Source organism: Typopeltis vanoorti, chromosome 16 (assembly GCF_054136105.1).
Source record: "Typopeltis vanoorti isolate ZY-2024b chromosome 16, IOZ_Tvanoo_1.0, whole genome shotgun sequence".
Lineage (NCBI taxonomy): Eukaryota > Metazoa > Arthropoda > Arachnida > Uropygi > Thelyphonidae > Typopeltis > Typopeltis vanoorti.
In genome coordinates this window covers 88,293,220-88,320,588 of record NC_143564.1, presented here as the reverse complement: position 1 = coordinate 88,320,588, position 27,369 = coordinate 88,293,220, and the positions used below count along the sequence as shown (strand labels likewise).

Here is a 27,369-nt window from a genome sequence, read left to right as displayed (position 1 = left end):
CTTGTAAATAGCTAAAATCTGCAACAACTTGTTTCTTACATTCACTACTTAGAATTCAGTTAATGTATTCTAGTTTTCAGCCTATTTTCATAGTGCTCGTTTAATAGTTCCACTGCATAAAGGAGGATCCAAGACAACTGTTGCAAATTACTGACAGATCAGCATATCAGGAGTCATTGTCAAGGTCTTGGAGAAAGTAGTCAAGGGAAAAATACAGGAATGGATTAATAAAAATGAGATACTGTATGGGGAACAGCATGGCTTTGTGAAGGGTAGATCATGCCTCAGTAACTTGCTCAAGTTTTATAACACAGTGATGGCTGAACTGGATAAGGGTAATGGGTTTATAGTGATACTGCTGGACCTGGCTAAGGCCTTTGACAGGATACCACATGGAATTCTAATCAGTAAACTGCAACATATGGAAATGGATAAAAGGTTGGTGAGATGGATGGGTGGGTGGTTGATGGAGATATATCAGAGAGTAGTTTATTCAGGAGTAGAGTCCAAAAGACTGCCTATGACTAGTGGTGTGCTGCAGGGTTCTGTTCTTGGACCACTACTGTTTAATTTGTTCATTAACGATATAGGGAAGGATCTAAGAGGAACGGTTCATCTGTGTGCTGATGATGCAAAGTTGGGTAGGGCAATAGTGAATGCAGAAGATGTCAAAATCTTGCAGGATGATTTGGATAGATTGGAGGTCTGGGTTAAGGAGAATGGATATCAATTTAATGTGACAAAATGTAAGGTTATGCATTTTGTGGTGAAAAGAATAGCAGCAGTATACCACATTGGTGGAACTGTACTCCAGGAGATTGATGAGGCCAGGGACTTGAGAGTGTTGGTGGATAGGGAGATGAAGTTTAGGGGGCACATTGCAAAAGTGGCTAAATCAGCTCATCAAATCACTTGGTTGCTGAAGAATACTTTGACGAACAGACAAAAGCAAGTTATTGCTCCTGAGTACCGAGGCTTGATAAGACCTCATCTCGACTACTGTGCCCAGATTTGGTCACATAGGTTTCTTCTTGTTGGGGAAGAGGTGGAGAGGATCCAGAGGTGAGTGACCAAGATGATAGCAGGTCTATGGAATGAACCTTATGAGAACAGGTTGAAGATTTGTGGGTTGCAGAAATTGGTTGATAAGCAGAAAAGAGGAGATATGATTGAGTCATTCAAATTGCTGAAGGGTTTCTATAGGATTAATTCAGAGGATATTTTTGAGATCAGGACTGGTGGTGGGAGAACTAGGGGACATCTATGGAAGCTGGGGAAGAGTATGGGTAGCAAAGGTGTTAGAACTGGGTTCTTTACTTTTAGAGTTGTAAATGAGTGGAATAAGCTGCCAGAGTCTGTTGTGGGTGCTATGACAATGAATGAGTTCGAGGCAAGGTATGATAGATACTGTGAGAATGTCGAATAGTTGTGTGGACAAGATGTTTAGGGCCTCCCTTGATGAGTCTATGGACTCCTTGGAGTTGTCCGTTGTAATAATAATAATAATAATTCGACTTAGGACCTCAAGATTTGTAGCAAAAGAAGAGAATATCATTATCTTCATGGAATACTGAACTAAGTATAATATCTTCTGTTTGAATATCAGGTTTAATGTTCCTTTCCTTAATAATGTAGTATATATGTATAAATAATAGAGTAGATGATGTACAACCCTGCAATACACCTAATTTAATATCAAGCCATCTTCCTGTATGTTTTTCACTGTTGATTTCAAACTTTGGCAATTCTGCATATTCTGATTCCATTATAATTGCTTTCCATTTGTTATCATCTTACAGTCCTAGTTTTTTTTGGCGGGCGGGGGGGTATGGGATTTCTGGTATATTGTACATGAATGGAATGTTTAACCGATTTTGTGTTATTAAATTGCAAGAATGCTGGTTATTTCTGAAGCAGAAGTCTCAGAAAACATTTGAAAGTGTTTGAATAAACCCTATACATAACCTAGAGCATCACCTGATTTCATTATACTGAATCCCAGAACAAGAATTTTTCTCATAGCTGAAATTTTTCATTGATTAGTTTAATATTTGGCCAAAATTAACTACTCTTTAGAAAAGGTAAAACAAAAATGTATCATGTTCTTTCAGCACTTTACCTCAAATTATACTGCTATTTTGTTTTCTATATTGAATCCTCATGTTTAGAAGCATTCAGTATGCTGGAATAATTGTTTTCATTCCATTACTCCATTATAAGGCATTTGTTACCAAGCAAACTTGGAGCTTCACACATAACTTATGACTTTGAAGCATGTTCACAAGATGTTGTTGTGAAGTGATATATTTCTTTTTTCATCAGGATTGTTTATGTACTGCTCACTAGTGATAATTCAACTCCTGTAGAATGTATTTAAAAAAAAACAAAAAAAAAACAAACATTTCTTTGTGAAATGGTAATAATGACCCAGGTGCAAGGTTAATTTTCCTTTGATTCTGTAGCTAGACTGAAATTCCAAGACTTGAGAGAAAAAAGCATAACGAAGAAACAGAAGGTCTCTGTGTTAGAGTGAATTACTGGGATTGAGGTTATCTATCAAATGGATTGCCCTTCTTTGATCATCAACAAACATTTTTAGACAGGTTTTTGGTGTATAACCTCAAATGTAAGAATAGTTTTCTATGGTATGAATGGATTTTGGAATTTTTTTTATGTTAATAGTTATACTGGAAAGAAGCAGCGTGCCTTAAATGAAAACGCTGTCTCAGCTTCTAAAGCTCTTTTTTGGTGAACATGTATATTTATATCAGGAAAGGTTCAATGTAAGTCATTCAAAGAAGAAAAATTCTTCTTGACTGGGGATTTCAATGTTATCAAAGTGAAGGGGAAAGCAAAGTGAAGTGATATCTTTCGTGCAAAATCAGATCATAATCAGATCATAAATTGTTGAAATGATGCATAAAGAAATCCACCACAAGTTCACAGGGTTCTACAATTATATTGAACTGCTGTAAAAAAAATTAATATGAAAAAAAAAAAAAAAAGGTAGATAAACTATAAAAGTAAGGAACATGGAAAACAAACATCAGTTGCATTCTGATTGCTGAATTCATTGTAATATTAACAATTAAAACATAATAGTTGCCAGTTCATAAATGGAAATCTCTCCCTGTTTAGGTAGAAATGGAAATTGGAAATAGATAATCTATTAAGTGAAATGGGTACATTGGATACATTGAGTGGGAGGTGATTAAGGAGAAAGATGGAACTTGTTGACATGTTTTCATTCTGCAGGTTGTGATCTTTAGAGAAAGCAACATGGCTGTTCCAGAGAATAGGGATAGATGGAATGAAAGATGAAGACTAGAAAATTGCTTAGTATGCTTGCATATGGACAGTAAATAGATGTTGAAAAGAAAGTGGAGGAATGATGGTGGTGGGCATTTCAGTAGAATATTACTCATGAAAATCATGAAATAGCTAGCTGGACACTAAATTTGGGATTAGATGAACATATATAGGTGGATGAGTTGAGGTAATCAAATTATTGCAGGAACTGGGTTTGAACACAGCAGTGGAATTGGATGAGATGTTGCAAAGAGTACTAAAGGAAAATGTGCAAGAGAGTTATTGGCACCTCTCATGTGGTTATACAACTTGAGTTTCAGCATTAACATAATTCCCCCATGAGTAGAAGAGAAAAATAATTCCATTATACAAGGATGGAGGTAGGTCATAAGCAACTAGTTGTAGACCAATTAGTATATCTGGAGTGGTTATTAAGTGTTACAAAGGCTAATTAGGATCTGCATCCAAGATAATACCTTGATCCTCTAGAGTATAGCATGGCTTTCTTAAAGATAGATCTTGTTTTAGCTCATATTCTGCTTTAATGAATGAAGACAGCACAAGGAATGAATTAAACAGAAGTTGAATGCTTCCAATATTTTGTCTCTGTTAGAAACCTGAGGAATATGGTATAAAAATTGTAAAATATCCACAAACCACACAAAAAATAACCAGAAGAGATTAGACTGAAAGCTTAGTCTTAAGAATGGTGCCTTTTGTGGTCACTGGTAGGGCAGCCTTGACTGTTGAGTGGGAAGTTTAAGAATTATTTTCTCTTATCTGTAGAAGTTGCATACAACTATACTTATTGAGGCTTGGTTGCTATTTTTAGATCTGCTACCAACTCCTGAAAAGTCTTTCATGTTTGCATTTGTTGCAATGAAACATAGTATTTTATTTATTTTTTAATTTGGTATCATGTGTCCAAGGCATGATTATTTAGACTTAACTGACCATAATTTTGGGAAATGATATATTTTTATGTTTTTAAAGATACTTGTTGATGGATCTTCCAGTTTATTCATAACATGACAGGTTGCGAGAACAAGGATCCTTGTATACACCTGGAACTGAGAAGATAGGGAATTGGGCATTAGGGGAGTAGATAAGAGTAGTCAACTTATTTGGAGTCGAAATTATATTTTATTATATTTCTTTAGAGATCTGTTTGTTTTTTGAGGTGCCCCAGATCTAGGGAATAGTAACAGCATGACTGTAATATGTATGTTGAGAGGGCTGTAGCAAAGGAAGGAACAAACTAGCACTATAACTTTTTTTTAGCATTATTACCATTAAATAAGAAGGTGCATTGAATGATGGTATGTTTCGATATAATTTTTATATTGTATTCCTTGATGTGTCTGTGAGAGATGAAATATTGGAATAATTAAACATCTTCTGTTTAAGTCCTTGTGCGGTCTTCATTCTATTAAACCATAATATAAGTTTCAGCTAGCACTTAGATCTAAATACACTAGTCTTGCATTAACATTTGCTTACATTTTTTATGTGTGTGTGTGTAAAGTGGAATAAGGGAAATGGATGTGTCACACTACTTTTTTTGGATTTTTTCTAGGCATTTGACAGGATTCCGCACTGAAAGAATGCTATACAAACTCACAGGGTGTAAAGCAAATGTAGGATAAATTACAATGACTAATGGAGTACCACAGGGTTCTTTACTTGGGCTGTTGTTGTTTCATTTTTATATTAATGATATTGAGGTTAGTCTGGATAGTAGTATACAGTTTTTTGCCATTGATGTTAAGAAGGCTGATAAGATATATTTCTTAATTAGAATTAAGAAATAATCCAGATAGAACCATCATCCTTGCAGGGTGATGGTTCTATCTGGATTCTATGAGCAGTTAATAGTGAATGTCAGTTTTGTTGCTAAGTGCCAGGATATGTATTTTTGGACTGAGAACATAGCATGCAGATTGTTATATTAATGAAAATTTACTGCAAGTGCTGGATGAAGCTAGAAACTTGGTGGGTGATGATGGAGCGAGTCGAAGTATAGAGGCCACATTGCCAAGGTGGTTAAGTCATCACTTCTGATAAGAATACCTTCCACTTGTAGAGTAAAAGTTATTCTCTCACTTTACAAGGCTTTAGTAAATAAAGTGCAGTTAGATCAACTGTAGGCATTTGTATTAACATCACACATGTTCAATGATGGCCTCATAAGAGTCTTTAAATAATTTTTCAAATTGGAACATACTTCTCTGTAAAAGTTTGGTTTTCTACTGCTTAATTATGTGTAGAATGCTCAAAGCATGATCAATCAGATCTTTTTTGCTAATTTCTACAAAACTGGATATTCTACTGTGGTGAATAAGAAATTTGGTTGGTATTCTTCTTTGGTGTGGAGTGAAAGAAGAAAAAGCTATTTTTATATGAAGTGCTAAGTCTAAGGAAAGGATGGTGATTACTGAAGTACCTCATGGTTTTTACTTGGGTGATTCTTACGGTGGAAGAATAACTTGTATATTATTTATGGTGGACTTGCTTTGGGGAGCAACTTACAATTGTTTGTTAAAGATGCAATGTTAGGAAGGGTGATAATGAACATTTCTGATAAAGAATCCTTGTAGGCTGATATGAACAAACTAGTTAGTTCTATTATGGTTAGTGACAGTGAATATCAGCTCAACATATTAATGATATTGATGAATATCAGCTCAACATATTAATGATATTGAGGTTAGTCTGGATAGTAGTATACAGTTTTTTGCCATGAGAGCAAGGTTATGTATTTCAGACTGAGAACATCACAAGCAGAGTACAGTAATAATGGTCATTTGATACAACTAGTCACCGACGCTAGAGACCTTTTGGTGATAGTAGACTGAATTGAAGTTTATTTTCATCTCTGTCTACCATGTTGCGTAGGTGGCTAAGCCATCACATCAGCTGCTGCGTTGAAGAAAACACTAATCCTCGGTAATAAATTATTCCCTCATAATTTACTAGGTTCTGATAAGACCACATCTGGACTCCTGTGTATCGATACTGTCACTTGAGTTCTGAGGAGATCAAGAGAAGAATTGAAATTCACATGTGACATCATTATGATGCTGTATGGTCAGTCTCATACTCCCATATCCTTCTGCTAGAAGAAGTGGTAGGCTCGCAGATGCCTTTTCTACTAAGAGTCACTAGGACAGTCACAAACATCTGTGCCCTTGGTGGGATTTGAACTCACAGTCTCTTTCCTGGAGAGTGGATATGCTAACCACTGCCAACCAGTCCAGCTTAATTTCCTTTTCTATAGTAAATTGGATTCTAGGGTGAAGTCTATTGAGGTGACGCAAGAAAGAGTCTAATGCTTCTGGGCCATAAGACCAAATAGATCATTAACCTATCTTAACCAGATAGAAGGTTTGAGAGGGGCTGAGTGAAGAGCTTGTTTTTCAAAATCTTCCATGAAAAAATTGGCAATGGGGCATGAGAGGGAAGAACCCATGGAAGTGTACCCTCTGTTGGTAAATTTTGTTCTTTCCAGAGAAATATCTGGAAATGGATTGCAAAGGAAAGGAGATTTGTGATATCAGGAGGAAAAATTCTTTTTAAAGTGATAAGGTATCGTTTAAGGGAATGTTGGCAGAACATGTAAGGGTGATGGCCAGTAGCAGTATAAGAGATTTTGCTGTTTGGATAATTTATAGCAGGGTAATCAGTAGCAACTACTATATGTTTTAGGGTGAAATTGGTTTTGTGGATTTTCGGTAAGCTGTATATTGGGGGGGGGGGGGGACAACAACTGAAAGTTTTTTTGTGATTTCAGGAAACCAGGTAGAAATTTTCTTAAATAGACTTTTTTTTTTAATTTTTGGACCTGAGATTTAGAGGGATAATAATTTAAAGATCTATTGGTAGAGCAGTCTCTGAGAATATCCATTTCTCTACTGTATTAGAGGCTCCATAGCTTAGTCGGTATAGACAAAGCCCTTTGGTTGGAAAGACCTGGGTTCAATTCCCATCCATGACGTGAGGAACTTTTATCTAGTCTCTTTTGACTGAAGGTGAGTTAGCTAGTCTTATAAGGATGTAGAGGTTTTTTCCTCCCAGAAACTTGGTTTTTTTTTCCCCTCAGAACAGGCAAACCGGCCAGGAGAACATGTGCAATTGACAGACAAAAAATACATTATAACCAATAGCTTCATATTGGTTTCATAATATGATGTCATACATCCCATGTGGGACTCATGGCTGCTGTTTCATATATGCTAATTAATTAATTCTACTGTATTCTCTGGAATTAAAGATAACAGTGATAACTGCCCTTATCAGCTGATGAGTATACTGCTATCTTTGCACAGGTTCTTGAGGGCACTTAGTTAGCAGAATGATGGATTTCTTTTATGAAGCAAAGATGCATAAAGAATGTTGATGCCTGTACTTATTTCACTGCAACAGCAGAATTGTGGCCAAGACTCAAATGTTATGGTAGCTTCGTTAAGCTTTTTTGACAACATATTAGAACTTATGGACTTTACAACCATGTTATAAATAACTCTTTTAATTTCCCGACATTTTGATCTTCATATTAAGATCATCATCTGGAGCATATACAAATATACAGGACAAGCTGAGTTACATTACCTACAGTAAGCTAGAGAAATAATGATTTGATCATAGGTTATTCTGCTGGCTTCTAGTGAAAAAATAAATAAATTATTTAGGAACTACATCAAGCTAAATTCTATTTATGATAATATGAATAAACATTCTTATCATAAATAGAATTTAGCTTGATGTAGTTTCTAAATAATTTAATTTTTTTTTTTTTTTTTTTTTTACTAGAGGTCATGCTAGTAGAATAACCTGTGATCAAATCATTGTTTCTCTAGCTTATTGTTTGTAATGTAACTCAGCTTGTCCTGTATATTTGTATATGCTCCAGATTTGAAAGTTTTTCGCTTGGTAATACTATAAATTAATGATGCCAAGAAATTATATTCTTGGTTTATTCCTTTATCCAAGTGAAGTTTCTTTATGATTATGCAAAGTCATTAGCCTCTACTTGCATATAGAGGCTAATGACTTTGCATTAATTAGCAACCTATAAGGCAAAGCTCATCCCCCTTTTGGATATATAATGCTATACATATCAACATCAGAGATAGATGTTGAAAGTTTTTCACTTGGTAATACTATAAATTAAAGATGCCAAGAAATTATATTCTTGATTTAATCCTTTAATCAAGTGTAAACAAACAAAATTTGCTTGTGAATCAAGTAGCCTAGCCATGAAAAAACTTCATATGTAAACTTTTTTGCTTACACTTGGTTAAATGATTAAACTAAGAATATAATTTCTTGGCATCTTCAATTTATAATAAAATATAAACGATGGTTGGCTATAAAAAAAGTGTCATAAAAACCTGGAAAAATTTTTTTTTTTTTACTTTACAGGTCAAATTTGGACAGCAGAAGAGGTATCAAGAATGGTTTCAGAAACAGGTATTATTTATGAACTTACATCATAGAGTTTGTAGTTATTATGATAAGAATTTATTATTATTATTATTACATAACACCTCCAGGGAGTCCAAAGATTCATCAAGGGAGGGCACCTGCTCTACAACTCTCCATCCCCGACACTCCACTAACTGCAACTATCTTCATCATCTACATCAACACCATCTACCACCAACCACCACCATCACCACTATTTTTCACAGAGAATCACAAACATCCATGCCCACGGTGGGATTCGAACCCACAGCCTTTTCGCTGGAGAGCAGATATGCTAACCACTCAGCCAACCAGGCCGGCAGCAATTATACAGTCAGCTCTCATCATAGCAAACACTGCTGTGATCAGTTTTCTCACAGTGACATGAAAAGACTCTGCCCAAATACCTTAACATTAATGCTTAAACAGGGAGAGTGAGAGAGAATCATTTTATAAAAATAAACTTATATTTTTCTAAAAAATGAACTGTCTATTAATAGATTCACATAATTATATTAACTAAATGCACAGTCTAATAAAAATTTCAAATAGCTTAATGAACACAAAAGCAAAAAAAAAAAAAAAAAAAGTGAATAGAAGAAGGAACAGAAAATACAGAAAACCTTGAGTTCATTAATGATGGACAACCAGTGGAACAAGTAAAATATTTCAGCATTTTAATCACAATGAAATGTCAAGCCAGCTGGAGACTTGCCCAGGTATACAAGAAGCGTACTAGCTTTCATTATGGAAAGAGGATGAACACTGAAAATTCAGCTACCAGAAAAAAATAAACATTAGCACAATTCAAGAAAGCCCTCATCAACATAAGTGTCAGATTGGCAGAAGAACTATAGAAATACCATGTAGACATAGCTGATATTACTGAGATGAAGAAGATTAAAACAGGTGCAAATAATGATTAGGGAAAAGGAGTAGCAATAACAAATTCAAAAAGGTATATTGGCAACTTTTAAAATGGGAAAATGGAAAATTAATTTTATTTATGCCTAAAGGCAGCTGACAAAGAAAATGGAAATCTAAACAGCAAGGCAAAAAGTGAATCCAAGACATAGAAATGTTTTGAGAAAATTTGGAGAAAGGGCAAAAGATAATAGTTATAGTACGTGCCTGCTGGATTTCTGTTCAGGACACAGATTAGTCTTCAAAAACACATGTTTCAACATAAATTCACAATGGGGGGGGGGAGAAGACACAAGAAAAAATGAATACGTACTGACTATTATCATTCATAGCAATATATGCCCACTAGTTTGAGATACAAAAGTACAGAGATTTGAAACTGGAAGTTCTCACTTAGTTTTAAGAGGCAAGAAATTGATACTGGCAAGAAAACCCTTTCTTTTCCTTTTTTTAATGCTTACACGGTGATCAGAATACATTATGAAAAATTATGGAGACAACTACCGTGTTAGAGCAAAACTTTAGTTTAATATAAACCAAAATGAACACTCGATGTTTCAACCTTCATATTAAGGTCATCATCTGGAGCATACACTTATATACAGAGAAACAAACTGCACTACTATCTACATGGTTTGCTAAAGTTACTGACTAATCATTACAACCATTATTGGCCTAACCTCTGGTGGGAAAAAAAAAACGCCTTTACTACATTAAAGCTAGAGTCCTGTTATTATTATTATCTATTGGGTTACAAAATTAAATTGGGCTGGAGAGCAACATGTTTATATATATATATATATATATATATATATATATATATATATATAAAATAAAAATAAAAATGATAAAAAATAATAAAAAAAATTGTGATTATACACATAAATTTCAACCAATTGATATGGAATAGTTACCAATAAAAACTGAAAATTGCTTAAAGTCCTAAAGTATGCTAGATACTAAATAGGCTGAATATGTGTCATCCAAATTCTTGGAATTTTTATGCCACCATTATTGTTGAGATTAGGGTGGTTAATCAGAATTTCACAGGCTTCTCTAAATTTTCTTTCATACCAGGTTTTTGTATGATGTAAAGAACAGGTATTTTTCCAATGAATTTGGTGTAGAGTGTTGAGCTCATGATCTGAGAGGCCTGCTTCACCACAACTGTTATATTTAATGTGTCTTTTGTGTTTTTTTTTTGAAGTATAGGGATTGTACGTCCAGTTTCATCAATATAAGATAAGTTACAGGCGCAGTAGATGCAGTAAACTCCAGGATGTGCCAATGGGAGGAGAGGATCCTTAGAGGAGTTGAATATGTTTTTTAATTTTATAGGTGGTTTAAAAGTGGCATTGAGATTATAATGGTGTAGAATTCTATTGATTTTTTCTGATAACCCTTTAATGTATGGGATGGCTATGGTTTTACTGTAATCTATATTGTTTTTTGATGAAGTTTTATGAAGAACTTTATTAATAGTATTTTTGTTATAGCCAATATTTATAAATGTGTTGCTAATAATCTTTAATTATTGCTTAAGAGCTTGTTGATTAGAGCAAATTGTTATAACTCTGTTTTTAAGGGTGTTAATGACTCCAAATTTTTGCAATGGGTGGTGATACGAGTTAGCATGTATGTATTGGCCTGTAAATATGTAAGAAAATTTTAAAGGCGAGTAGTTTGTACAGGAACTGTAGACTCAGATATACAAATATCATTCAAGAAACAATGAAAGTTCAAACACAAGAACAGATTCAGCTAGGTAGGCATGTTATAAATGTCTGCAAGGATGGAAAAATCAGAATCCTGAGCTGGATGCAAGAAGTTAAAAAGGTAGCTTTGGAAAAGAAGAAAACATCAAACTTTCCTGGCAAGGTATATCCTAAGAAAAAGAAAGTGGGCATTATATCTGATATCAGAATTGGAGCTATCAGACTTTGCTCTTTGCTTTTTATTCAGATGATAATGTACTGGTAAATAAATTCAGTGCCAATCTCCAGGATTCTTTAGCAAAATTTAATAACAGCTGCTACAAATTTGGCATGAAAATTAGCAATAAAAACACCCAAACTAATTAACCATTTATTTAGTTTTGACCCTAAATGACACCTTTATTTATTGCTAATTTTCATGCCAAATTTGTTGTAGCTGTTATTCGATGAGCTGTCGACATATACCCTAAGAAGAAGAAAGTGGGCATTATATATAATAATGCACACTTATTAATTTATTTATCATTTGGCTAAGAAGAATACATGCATATGCTACCACACACACAAAAAAACTACATACAAGACAACAAAATGCATAAAAGAATACAATAGTGTGAAGTGATACTGTAGTCATATATATACATATAAAAATATACAACTAAGCATAAAATTAAAATTGAATGTCTAAGTTTGACAACCAGTCAACAGCATCAGTGGAAACTGTTATAAAGTCGGATACTAGTCCCATGAAGGTTCTGTGAGGACAGTCAAATGTAATATGTTGTTTAGTTTGGTTATCCTCACCACAGTTACAAGATGAGTTTGGTCTTATTATTATTATCAACACCCAACCTCCATGGAGTCAGAGACTCATCGTGGGAGGTACTTACTATTGCATACAATGCTCATCCAACCATGTCTTAAACTGATTCAATGTGTCCACATCCACAACACACTCAGGCAATGCATTCCACTCACCTACCACCCTCCATGCAAAGAACCTGCTTCTCACTCCTTTGCTCACACCCTCTTTATACAGTTTCCAGCAATGGCCTCTTGTTCTTCTTCCCTCTTCAATTCTATGAAAAATCTCTTCCATTACCTGATAACAACTCCTGACCAGTTTATATGTCTCAATCATACCCCCCCCCCCCCTTCCTCCTATTCATGAGGCTCTGCAACTTACATTCCTTCAATCTGTCCTCGTACTCCACATTCCAAAGACCACTGACTATCTTTGTGAATCTTCTCTGTACCCTTTCCAACATATCCTCGAAAACCCAGTGACCAAATCTGTGTACAGTAATCCATATTAGGCCTGATCAAGGCCTTATAGAATGGAATCATAACCCCTCTATTTCTGCATGTCAGGGTTCTCTGCATTATTGCCATTATTCGATGTGATGTCTTCACAACTTGTGGAATGTGGCCCCTGAATTTCAGGTCCTTGTCCACCATCACACCTAGATCTCTCATCTCCTCTACTTCTGTTAAAGTTTCCCCACCAAGTGTATACTTGTCATTCCATCGTTGTTTACCAAATCTCAAAGCCTTATACTTGGCAACATTGAACGGATAGTTCCACTTATCTGCCCATTCATGCAATCTATTCAAGTCCTCTTGTAAGGCATTAACATTAACCTGACTGTGCATTGCTCTCCCCAGTTTTGCATCATCTGCAAACAGCTTATTCTCCAAGTAAATAAGGAAGCTCTGCACCTACCATGGTTGGTGGGAACCCCATTTAGGGAGGCCCATATTTTTCGAGGTAGGTCCAACCCTCATAGAGGGCTGTATGGGTTAAAGACAGTCTGCAAGATTACCGGGACTTTGGCAGTCCATTCCATCTGTTATGCTATTGTTGCATCATAGACCTCAGTGACAAGTTGTTGTGCTGTTATAATAGGCAGGTGTCTTGACTTAAGTCTCTGGGATGTAAACCTGTCAATGTCAGAGTGTATAGGAAGCAGTGGGTTCTGGCAAATTTTGTTATATTCCCGAATCAGGTTGTCTTGGCATCAAGACATACTGGTACTCAAAACTGGTAGCACATATGATGGAGTAGTCTTTATTGTTCCAGAAATGATATGCATCATCTGATTCAACACAGTATCAATTAATTTTTTAATGATTCATCATTAAAAAGCATCAAATGCTTTTTAATGATGATTATTCGAAAGAATGGAATTTTATTGCAAAAGTTTTCAAAAACTTAATGACAAAGTGGAATGCAAAATCCAACATTAATTTAATTCTAGCATTCAAAGTTAGCTTCCCCCCCCCCCCCCTGGACTGAATTAGTATTAGTGGACTAAGTCCACTAATACGATTTTATTATAAATAATAATAATAATAAAAAAAAATTATTGGTGAAATATGCAGTATTGACTAAATATGTAATATCGAAACTTCTCACATGCCTATGAATGCCATAAACTTAATCCAGCATAACAACATAAAACACTGATGACAGACATACAGTACAACAGTACAGTCCACTATATGTAAGATAATTGGCAGCAGTCCTTTAATCTTTTCCCTTGCTGCTTGCTTGCTGTAGTTGAGACAGGGTCATTTGTTTCAAGTAATACAATATTTAATTTTTTTTTTATATGAGCATTTTTTTTTTCTACAGTCGCTGTCTATAATTTACATTGCCTTTCTTTCAGAGTAAAAGAAACCATGCTGTATTATCCTACTTGAATTCTCTTTATTCATTAAACTGAATTCATTAAATTGCTGTTATTCTGGTTGTCACTCCTTTTCTTGCTTTGATACTGAAATTATTTCTGTCTATTAAAGGTGTTTTTTCTTGTTACAATATTTCTCTTTTACTAAATTGTTTGCATATATTACATTTTAAGGTTTTTCTAAACCTTAGAAAGATTTTTTGTGAATATAACAATGATGTGTAGTACCTGACTTTGGGAAATGTACAAATTTTCTTTCCATCACTCAAAGACCAAGTTTGTTTTTGTTTTCAAACTTAACTGTAGCCAGCATTTATTTATTTTTTTAAATGAAACTTTAAAGTACCCTTTTATTGTAATTTTTCACATTTCTTGTACTCTTTGAAACTTTATGTTGTTATAGTTTTCTTTTATTTGTATGTCTTTTCTGGCTTGTTTCTTATTGTCTAACAATTACTGGTCATTTGAAGTATTTTACATGCATTGAAACACATCATTGCATTTATACAATTCAGTCATATAATCACCTTTGTAGTTCATTAATTCTCTTCTCTTTTCTTTTCTTATTATCTTCACAACATTCTGCTCTGATTTTGTATGGTTATGTTCTTGATTATGTTCTGCCAAGTTTTTGCTCTTAAACATACATTTTATTTCGTATGATGATACAATGGCTGTGAGTCCCTTTTACAGTGAGGTATGGCACATCTCAATCTCCCCTAAGTTTATCTGGCCTATGGCTAGGTCTTAGTTATTCCTGACTGTAATTCATGTGTTCATGGGGCCGGTTTGCCTGTTCTGGGGGACGAAAAACCCGAGTTTCTGGGTGAAAAAACCTCCTGCCTCCATATGAGACCAAAGAAATAATTGTGGGTAAGGACATACTATATGTCCTTACCTACAATTATTTCTTTTTTATCAGATTAGACAGCTTTCTAACTTTTAAACTTCTCTTGGTAATTAGAAACTTTTTTCACTGAGACATTTTTGATTTCTAGTAACTTGAATGGTGGAATTAATTATTGTTGATGTTTGTGTTAAAACATCAACAAACAGGTAATTCTGGTATGGAAATGACTCTGTTAGTGTCCCCCCCCCCCAACACCCAACACCCATCATTCATTCATTGCTTTTATAACCCTTAGAACATTAATATGTATATGTAATAGATAAGTACACTATAGGATATTAATTTGTTAGTTATTTAGTGTCATATCTGAATGCTAATAAATGAATGCTAAAACAACCTGATGTAATTTCATCAGGTTGTACCATACTTTTCTTTTGGTTTAAGTCAGTGCAGAATAAAATTTGGTTGGTTAACTCCACATTCCCAAGTGATCTGTATAGATAGACTCCATCTATCTCCTAAGAATTTCTGAAAAACTAGAAAAAAACTAACCTTTCAGCCTACAGACATCAAAGTCAGTTTTGACATCCTGTACCTATTTACCAGTGTACCTCTGTATGACACGCTTCAACTGTTATTAGAGGAGTTCTCTCCAGACATAGTTGAGCTGTTCAGGTTTGTCATGCACTTAGGCTATTTCATCTGCAGAAATCAATTCTATAGATGGATTGTAGGAACTGCTATGAATAGCTCTTTGTCACCTGCACTTACCAGTTTCTACATAGAGCATCTCGAGAATGCTGTATTCTTTTCAATACAACCTCAACCTTCTTTTTAGGTATGCTATGTGGATGGTGTGTTTGCCATTTGGCCAGAGACTCAAAAGCATCTCTACTGACTTTCTTAACCAAAATCAACAGCCCACACCTATACATCAACTTCATCATGGATAAAGATATGGACAAGAAATTAGCCTTCCTGGGCATCCTTATCACTATTACATATAAGATTCAGCCACCCATCCATCTCAGAAAATAGATATCTTCAAATCTTTGCTCAGTAGAGCACATATTATCTGCTCCAATAGCCAAAATCTCCAACAAGAACTGAGCAGCATCATATTACAGAATGGCTTCACCTCAAGGAAGTTTAAATGCATCCTGGACACTTAGAAGCCTAACCTTGAACCTCTATGCTAAGTTCCCATCCCATACATCACAGATGATTACAAAAATCTTGAAAAGATACAGTTTAATCCCTATCAACAAAATCTCCTGGTTACCATCCACGAAAGATAAACAGGCCTCACTCTCTCTCCTTCCATGTTTACCACGTTCAGTGTGAGTGCCTCCACTCATTCTTCAGACAAAGAGGACATTCAGTTGACATGTGGCTACAAGAACACCTATTTTATATCAATAACAATAATGAAATCTAGCTTTGCTTAGCAAGGAGTGGACACTGATCACAATATCTTTTGGTACAGTGCTCACCTTTTACATTGGTGTCAGTTTAGGTTTTAGCAGTTATTCAAAGAGAGTACTGAAGCACTTCTACACTGTGCAAACTTAAGTCAGAATGACTATCTGTCCATTGCCTAGATATGGGGGGGGGTCCTCATCTTCATAAATAGCAAACAGTATTGTGCTTCTTTCGATTCATTCTCCTCTCTTTTTTTAATAGAATGCTGTGCCATTCTATTAAAAAATATTATATAAAAGTAACATTTTATATATCTAAATTTTGTTTTTTTTTGTAGTTAAACTTGTTTTAATTTTTGTTTTTAGCTGTATGGTAAAAGCTGTAAGTAACCACCTGTGGTAGCGTACTAGCACGTGGCTCAGTTCTTTATATAGGATTAATGTTCTTTGTTCTAGCTTCACTTTGTGATTATGCTGATGCACTAATGTGGCACATTATTTCTGGCCAGAATATGTGCAATAATAAAAATCATTATTCTTTAGTCTTGTGAATATGTGTTTAATAACCCATCTTCTTTCATTCAGTATCCCAGACACACCCTGAGAAAATGAGAAATGTACATTTCTCATCTTCTCAGGTGTGCAGAAGCCTCATTAGAGGTTACCTTGCTAACTGCAAGGAAACCTCTAGCTTTAATCTTTATGTGATCCCAATTTGTTAATAGACAGCAATAATGTAAACTTATCTTCTAATATGTCCTTAATATCCTATACACTGCATTAGGGGACACATCAGGACTTAATGATATTGTAATTTGAGTTTCTTCAAATGGGCTTTCTAAAAAAATGTTGATTAAATTTTAATGGTATAGATGAGAACACAGATTGATAAGAAAATAACTATTTATTATCTTATTGCTGATATTTCGCTGGTATTCTATCCAGCATCTTCAGAACACAAAAACAGTTTGTTCAGGTATGCAAGACAATAACAATCCAATGCAGCACAAAGAGGTGCCATCTACATTGAGGGAAAGAAAAAAAAAAAACAGAGAGAGAAAGCAGGTATTAATTAGGTCTTAAGATGATTGTCTCCCAAATCTTTGGCAAATTTATATAGCCATACTTGCTAAGGTCTGGAGTATGTTTCAAGGTTTCTGTTGATTCCAAGAACAATCTCTCTGACTTATAAAAGCTTATGTGCAGCAATTTTTTTTTTTTTTTTTCCAATTGATTCTTTGTGCAGGGGTATCCAAAGCATGGTCTGCTAGACCTGACTTGCCATAGTGATAGTACCAGATGTATTTTTTATGTTCACTAAGGCAGATGTCCACAGTTCCTCCTGTCTGTCAATATTAAGCTCGATCACACGAACAGGGCACTTCATAGATTCCTGGATTTGATAAAGAAGAGATTTTATCTGTGGTGAACGGATGAGAGTTGTCAATTTGGCTTAATTATGGCACATAGTGGATGTTTATTAAGCACTCGAGGTATCTTTTCATGCATGGGATGGTGACAGTTTTGTTGTAGTCTTTTGTGGTAGACAGTGGGGAGTGGGATTTATGGGGAGCATTTAGTATTTTGTCTATCTTATCGGAATTATAGCCATTGGTTAAGAAAGTGTGACATAAGTGAGTGAGTGAGTTCAGCAGTGAGAGCATTGTCATTGGAACAAATCACTCTAGCTCTGTGGGTTAGTGTTTTTAGGATACGATACTGCTGAGATGGGTGATGGTGTGATTGTTTGTGTAAATATCACCATGTATGTGTGGATTTTCTATAAACCGAGAATGATAAGGAACCACCTGGAAGACGTGTGATTACTATCTCCAGGAAGGGCAGACAGTTGTTGGCTATTCAAATGCACTAAGAATGTATTCAGTGTGTCTGGACCATGTGGCCAAATAGCAAGTACATCATCAGCATAGTGTAGCCAGAGCATTTGTTTGAGAGTGGCTATATTGATAACTAGCTTTTTCCAAGTGTTCTATGTTGGCTTTTGAGGGGGGGGGGGGGCATTGCTGTCCCATCTAATTGTTTGTATATTTTCCCTTTCTATGTAAAATAACATGCCTGCAGTGAATTTAAATAATTGAAATATATTAGGGGAAAAGTGTGAATTCAGTAAATCAAGGGTTTCAATTAATGGGTACATTTGCGAGTAGTGAGGTGATATCAAAACTCACCATTATGTCTGAACTGTTAAGGTGTGGTTTTCTAAAATACTTTTTAGGTGGGCAGAATTTTTAACAAAGGAGGGAGAATTGTTTGTGAGAGTGGCTAGTAGCTTAGCTAAATGTCTAGCAAGTTTGCATGTGGGACTGTGTTTGGTTTGAATGTGCTGTCATGGCTTATGCAATAATTAGGACTTTAGTCTTTGTTTTGTGTGTTACAATTGTTCAAACTAGTTCCATTGTTATACTAGATTGTTGTTGTCTCTCATACTATGACAAACTCTGAAGATGCTAGATAGCATTTATACTGTTAAAATTAATCAATATGTATGACGAACACATAAGCCTTTCCACACATTTTTAAAACAGTGACCAATTTCATGTAATTGTGATATTTAGGTGCACAAAGAAATTGTGACTTTTGATAAATGGTCACTAGTAGTGCAATAAAATGATGCAGAAAAAGTCTTCAATTGGTATTCCTTCTCTTTTCTTTTTTTCTCATTCATGCAACATCTAATTAAAATAATGAACATGTAATAAAATGTTTCAGTTTTAAAATATTCAAATAACCTCCATTCTCCAACTTAGTTATAATAGTTCAGATCAAAGTAACATACAAGCTGTGGAAATGAGATTTTAAAGAAGAATTAAATGAAATGTAAATTATATATCAGTGGCATAATGTGCCGATTGTAGTTGGGTGTGCTGTTGTGACTTATGCAACCCATGCTACAAAATTCATGCCAGTTTGACCTTATGATTGCATTTTTATTGATGCTTGAAAGTTTTAAGAGAGTATAGCATATCAGTGCTTATCTTAATTTGTCTAATGTAATTAATTATAGGATAACTTTGAATACTTTAATTTATCAGTTTATTTATTTATTTTACTTAGCGTTTGGCTCACACGTGAAAAGTTACATCATATTAATCCTTAATATATATGAACATAATAATAGACATATGTACAATAATAGGACGTAATACAATCATAAAAGAGACACTCAAGAATAGGCTACAACTGTATGTCTAGGTTGAATTTATCAGTCTAGAATTTATCAACTATACATTTATCAATTAATTGCAACTAAATCTGTGCAGAGTGGAGAGGGACAATGTTTTTGTTTATTAGAAAACAATAAACATGGGCAAAAAAAAAGTTATAAATTTATTAAAACTTATCTATATTATATATAAATACTTGCCTACCACATCAGTTCACACTTCACGCACGCAAAACAGATGAAACTCGGAAAACAAAAGCAGCAACTCGTGACAAATGACAACATTCAATTGGATTGGGTAACACAATAACTAATCATCCTTTAGGTGCTATTGTCTCAGAGCTCACACTGCCTAGCTTTCTGAGCAGTTTAACACTACTAGAACGCTAAGAATTTGACCTGCTGTGCCATTTATACATCTTTTCAAAGGGCTCAAAGGTGTATGTATTTTGAATACACACTTTTGCTATTAATGCAAATGTGATGCAATGTTTACAAATCGAAAAGTGTCCTCTTCATGAGGCATTAGTGTATAGTGTTTATTTTTAGGAGCCTGGAAACAATTAGAGGAGTCTTTACCTGGAATAAATGCAAAAATATAATATTGGTGATATTGCTATTCAGTGGATGAACAACGCCTAGCACACTCTGAATATTCGTTGAAGTTGAACGAATTTGGCGAAAGAAAATGAAAGTTGTTCCCATAATAAGTGATTTAGACTCCATCCCCAAAACACTAAAAAAAAAAAAAAAATCATTTAGAAGCACTTGAGTTAGAGGGATTCACAATCAGACAGTTGCAAAAGGCCGCTTTGTATGGCACAGCATTCATATTTAGAAGATATTTCCACAATTCATAGGCCTTTGGGTAGTGCTTGAATATATATAATAGTAGTGCTTGAAAATATATATATATATATATATATATATATATATATGTTAAATATTTTTTTTATATTTTAAAATATTTAAAATATTTTTTAAAAGAGGTATTTATATAGAATGGGACAATATAAGCTACCAAAAGAAGTTATAAAATATAGGCCAAAAGGTAAAAAGAGAAGAGGCTAAAATAGGTGCATGCCTAATCTTGATAAAAAGATATTCATATAAACTCAATTCTGTAATTTTAATTAATTACTATAATTATTAAATTTAGTGTAACTGATTGTAATTGTATTCACCAATTCTTCTGAACTTTCCAATGATTTTTTAAAATGTTATGGTGTTGTTTTTCAATGGAAAATTCAGTCTTCTATGAAAATGCTTCATCTTTCTACATCATTTTCACAATACATCCTTTTCTCTTGTCAGAGCTTGAGATTTTAAAAAGATACTAATTACGAGTATATACTAATAATGCTGAAGGTGTCATTAGTATGAAGTATCAGATGAGTATAAAAAAAAGCGCACTTAATTTTTTGTGTTATAAGATTCTTTCAATGTTGCAAAGTGTAAGGTTTTGAAATTTGGGAAGCAGAAATGGGACATGGAGTACACAATCGGTGGAAATATCTTGGAAGAGGTAGAGGAGATGAGAGATCTGGGAGTGATTGTAGAACAGGACCTAAACTTTTGGGGACATGTTACTACAATTTTGAGGACAACACAGTGGATAATGAGAATGATGCAGAGGACACTTACTTGTAGAAGTAAGGATGTTATGGTTCCCTTGTATAAGGCTTTGATCAGGCCACATATGGATTACTGTGTACAGATTTTGTCACCTGGCTTTCAAAAAGATGAAGATGTATTGGAAAAGGTTCAGAGACAATTGATTAAGGTGGTTTCTAGTCTCTGGAATGTTGAGTATGAAGACAGATTGATAAACTGTGTTTATAATAGTGGACCGCCCATGATGAGTCTTTGACTCCATGGAGGTTTTTTATAATAATAATAATAAATTGAATAACAGTTGTAACAAATTTGGCATGAAAATCAGCAATAAAAAAGACCAAAATTATGAAAATAGATGGAAAAAATCTTTAGAAAATTTCAGCTGTATTCTCAGTAGAGAATAAAGCAAGTAAAATATTTCAGCTATTTAGGTACAATTTTTATTTAATGTTGGCAAATTAAGGATGGAAATATACAACAGAAAAGAAAAGCTAATATGGTGAGTAGCTGGTTGAATAAATATATTTGGAATAAGCAAGTAATTAGCCAAAATGCTAAATGAGCAATATACAAGAAAGTGCTTAAATCTTTTAAGTTACGGATCTGAAAGTTGGATTAGAAATAAAGCCATTGGACAAAGATTAGAGACCACAGACATGAGAATTATGAGAAAAGTTAGAGGCCTGAACAGATGGTCACAATGGCAGGAGCATGTTAAACATTAAGCTATTATGGATAAACCTGAAATTTTTAACATTCAAGAATGTGTGAGCAGGGTCAACGTGGTATGAACACTTAAATAGATGTTGAGAGGATTACTTAGCAAAACAGGTGTTTCAAAAAGACCTGGAAGAAGACTAAGATTGAGATGAATTGATTCAGCCGGAAGTGTGTTTGAAAACTGAAATGTTAGATATGACATCACTGAAGTGCTCGCTGACTAGTAATAAAAACAAATTTGGAAGAAAATTGTTGATAAGAGATTAATGTAAACTTAATCATGTAGCACTGTCATAGTAGCCCGTACACCTCTTGAGGGTAACCATAAGGAAATTGGTGATGAACTCCAACTTATGAACATAATTTGTTCCTTGATATGTTTTTGTGAGGTGAATGTTTTTAACACATTTATTTATTATTTTCAAAGATATATTGTTAAATTTGTTAATGTCTTTCTGAAATAAATTAACTTTATAGAAAGATAGTGAAAATGCATAATTTGAAAAAAAAAAAAAAAATTTAAAAGTGGATTGTAAAAATACACAATTTACAAATTTAGAATTAAATTTTTAAACTTTTAAATTAAAGGATTGAATGTATTCTGATAAGAGTGCAGCCTTTTTTAAATACATACATACATATATACATGCGTACATAATTTTATGCAGGTAAAGTTTGTCTCTGGTTTTTCAGATCCAATAAGGCTAGTGTTCTTCTTTGCTTTCTTTAGGATAGTCTCAAAAGAAAGCTGCACAGAACGATTTTTTTTTTTTTCATATTTTCTTACATGTGGTTTATAGAAGCAACCTCCATAAGTAGCAGGGTTAGGCGATTCTTTGAAATTTCGAATCCCGAACTTCCCAATTGCTTTAAATGTCTGATGACTTTTTTTTTTTTCCAGGAAGGGATGGTCATATCAACATTGAAAAATCGAAGAACAGTAAATAAATGCGGATCATCATTTGCCAAATGATGATCCACATTTATAAACTCACCAGATTACAAAAGATTTCTCATACTTTTTTGTTTCTAGATTTTAGCAAAACTCAGTATTAGCCTTAAAATCAGCAGCAGCATCAGTTTCTCTCTTGTGCATTTTAGTATCTTGAAAATACTCCTAGCTTTATGTCCTATCAGTTCAGAATTTAAGAGTTTTTATTTCTTTTTTCTTCTCTCCTCTCAATTTTGTTTCTGTATCCAAATTGCTGAGCAGTGTTCCAGTTCTGTGATGATGATTTTCATTTTTTAGGAATAACTACAGACAGAACAGAGCCTACGGAGTATAATTAAGCAAGTGATGTATTTTTAAATCACTTAATTATGTCCATTTTAGTTTCTAATGAAATCACTTGACTTTCCCCCCCCCCACTTTTAGCACTTAGGAAAAACTAAATAAAAGCCGTGTATTTTCAATCTCAAGGGTAACAGAAACGAGTACTATATATGTAAATACATAATAACATAAATATGTGGAATATGTTCAGCAAGTGAAAAATATTCAGTATGCTGTGGAATGCGAAATTGATGAATTTCGTTTATTATAAAATCTCATAAGAGAGAGGTCATGTTTTCAATAAATTTATTGGCATTCACAATTTATTAGTCTGTGCAGTATTCTGAGTTAATTCTGGTATTATAATTATTTAAATATGCCTACTCACAGTAATTCCTTATTGAAACACAACAAATGACTTGTTGTGTTTCAATAAGGAATTACCATGAGGAGGCATATTTAAATAATTATAATACAGGAATTAATTCACGTAAACTATTATTTATTAGTATAATTTTTGCCTGAGTATCACAGGCATCTTCAGTACAAAGCTGATAGAACAGTAACTGACAATCCAAAGGCACCACCTAAGTAGCTAATGTAAGATAACTAAAAAAGGTCATTAAATTTCCTAACTTATTAAAAAAGAATAAAATAAAATAAATAAAAATAAATAATTAAATAAAATAATATATGCGCACATATATTATTTTATAAGATAACGGACGCGCACGCACACACACAATTTAAAAAAAAGTTAGGTACTTTTTAAATCATCTAATCTTTCCTATGTCCCACAAAGGGGATAGACGTAGACCATCGGATCTGTTAAAGTTAGGAGAGTGAAGTAAAGTTTCATATGTTTCTTTATAAAGTCGGTTCCATGAGGAACCGACTTTTGTGAAGAACTCTTGTCTTGTTTCAATGAACTCTATGTCTAGTGTTGATGGCATGCTCTTCAAGTCCAGACCGTTTAGGTTCAAGGTATTTAATATAAGACTTGTGTTCTTCTAGTTAAATAAAAGCAGATCTTCCTGTTTGTCCAAAATAAGATAACCCACAAGAGTAAGGAATCTGGTAGACACCTGGATGATTGAGATGTGGAAGCTTTTCCTTTGGAGAAGTGAGAAAGGTGGAGTTTTTTTTATCTGATTGGGCAAAAGGCAACCAAAATATTTAGTGGTTTTAAAACTTTTGCTGTGCATTCACTAATTCCTTGCACATAAGGAATAGGAATACGAGTTATTTCTTGTGTATTTGAAGAGGTAGAAATACCAAAATTGCTAAAAGCTCTTTTGATGAATGAATTCTTATAACCATTAGATAAAAAAGTTGAAAAAATATGTTGCAATTCTTTCTGTAATAACTCATCTGAAGAACATAAGGAGTGGGCCTAATGAACCACTATAGTTCCAGCCTTTTGAGTGGGATGGTGATGAGATTCAGCATGGATATAATGGCCTGTATGAATCTTCTTCCTAAAAACAGAGAAATGCAGGCCACCACCTGGTTGATGAAGAATTAAAATATCTAAAAAAGGCTAACTTATTTACTTCTTCTAGGGTGAATTTGATCCTTTATTTTATTTAATTATTTATTTATTTTATTTTATTATTTTTATTTTTTAATAAGTTAGGAAATTTAATGACTTTTTTTAGTTATCTTACATTAGCTACTTAGGTGGTGCCTTTTAGAATTGTCAGTTATTGTTCTATCAGCTTTGTACTGAAGATGTCTGTGATACTCAGGAAAAATTATACTAATAAATAATATTTTACTGAAGCTAATTTCGGTATTATAATTATTTAAATGACTTGTTGGATCCTAAATGGATCCTTAACAGATTAATACCTAATTTAAAAGTTGCATATCAATAGATAGAATTGAAGGATGTATAAAAAGAGTTTGATATTAAATGAGGTGTATATCGAGGTTGTATGCTTGGTTCAGTTATTATCATCTGTTCACGCCATGTTATTAAGGAAAATGGTTAAAGCTGATATTCAAATAGAGTAGATTAAGGCTTAGTTCTTTGTTCTCTACAGACAACATTATCCTCTTATATCATCTCAAGAGTCTCTAGCTAAATTACATGGATATTATGACAATTATGCATGAAAATCAGCATTAAAATGAGTAAAACTTTGAAAACATGGAGGAAAAAATCAGTAGTGAAACTGTGGAAACAGTTTGCTATTTAGTTTTTTTTTTTTTTTTTTTTAAAGATGCAAATCTAGGCTTGCCAGACGTCTGTTATTTTACATTGAATTTTGCTGTCCACAGTTTCACTACTGTCCGGTATTTTACGTTGAATTTTGCTGTCCGTATTGTACTTGTAGGTACAGCCTAAAAATACTGTCCCATATTTTAATGAAAAGATAAAATTATAAATACTATGTTAAGCAATTATAATTTTCAATATTCTTTTCGAATAATCGCATTTAAATTGATTTGTAGCCATAAAAATTGACAATTCGAGGAAATTGATTGCATTTACAGTTTATGGCAGTGACAGTCCCTTTCATTGGTCGCTTTTTATTTTGTATAAGCATTTTATTTATAATTCTGTACAGATATATTGCATTTGCTTATTTTCAAACAGTTCTTATTTGGACATTTTGCAGTGCAGTATCAGAACAGTATGTGGATGTTATTTCATTAATTATTAAAAAAATAATATCTCGCCTTTTTTGAATGTGCGATATTTGGTTAATACATAAAATATATAATTAAAGATAAATTAATTATCTTTATTAATTATACAACGGTAAATTAAATTTTGTATCGTTTCTTAAGCCCTTAACAATATCAAAATGAAAGTGCTTTTTAATGATGATTATTCGAAAGAATGGAATTTTATTGCAAAAGTTTTCAAAAACTTAACGACAAAGTGGAATGCAAAATCTGTAGACAAATGTTTAGTATTGCACATGGGGGGGGTCGATCGGATATTACACAACACATTAACATTTAGGAACACAAATTGAGAATTTTGATTTCCAGAAGTATTGATACTTATTTTGTAAAACCAAATACTAGCAATGAAAGAAAAGTTACTGCTGCTGAAATAACTATGGCATTTCATGGCATATAAAGCATCATCATTCTTTCATTTCTAATGAGTGCAGCAGCAAACCTGTTCCTATAATATTTTTGGACTCGCCAAAATTGTCTTGTATTCGGAAAACCAAATATGTGACATGGGTAACCCATGTCCCGTATTTGGTTTTCCACAATCTGGCAACCCTATGCAAATCAGATATGGAAATAGTTAATATAATAATAAGTAAGGTTCTTATGGTGAAAAATCCAATTGAATAGCTTTGTTTGAATCAAGAAAGTAGTCAGTCAGTCAATCACAATACCAGGACAGCAGTATGCAGAACAGTGTACTGAGAATTGGGTTTTAAACAACACATTTCATCAGCTGGTTACTATAGATATGCAAGTTCTAGGGAAATTTCTAAGGAGTTAATAAATCATTGGCAGAGCCATATTAAAAATGAAGCGATCACAAAAGAATTTGACTTTGCTAATGTTCAAAGATAGGGAAGAAGAGCTATTGTTAAAATGGTATGGTCATTTAAACAGAATGGATTATAAAAGATTAATGAAACAAGTGCTGAAAGAAATTGACATGAAAAATACTGCAATGACGAAGTAAGATATAAGTAGGTTTCAATATAAGATTGGAAACCTGACAAGTAATAGAGAGGGGAAAAAAAAATATATTGACTGTCATAGCATGATATATACCCTAGAGCAGTGATGAGCAACTTTTGTTCCTTAGTGGGCCACAATTGAAAAACCTAATATTAAATACTTTACAATATTAATCAAAAAATTTTAATTTATATGGTGGAATTTCTTATTTTCGACATAGATTTACAATTAAAAAGTTTTTTTAATTTTATTTACTTTTTATTAGTAATACTTTCAGTATATACACAAGTATATATACTTTTCGACATAGATTTACAATTAAAAAGTTTTTTAATTTTATTTACTTTTTTTTATTAGTAATACTTTCAGTATATACACAAGTATATGTACATAATTTTTTTTTAATCAAAAGAAATTAAATAGCTGCTGAAATTTAATTAATGAGATATTTGGCTCTGTTTTTCATCAACAAGCTTTTCAATATTGGGAGGTATGTTTGAAATGACTCTAATGCAATTTTTTAGTTGTTTGTCATCAAGG

General features: G+C 33.5%; 1 protein-coding gene across 2 annotated transcripts in view; it reads left to right on the top strand.

Annotated features, from left to right (window-relative positions):
* The window catches only part of IntS3 (integrator complex subunit 3), a 598,644-nt gene that overhangs the window by 209,350 nt on the left and 361,925 nt on the right, over window positions 1-27,369 (top strand). For both annotated transcript variants that reach the window (XM_090406089.1, XM_090406090.1), the window contains one exon: window positions 8,731-8,778. In XM_090406089.1, coding sequence (XP_090262215.1) covers window positions 8,731-8,778 — 48 coding nt within the window. The remainder of the gene's footprint in view (window positions 1-8,730; window positions 8,779-27,369) is intronic.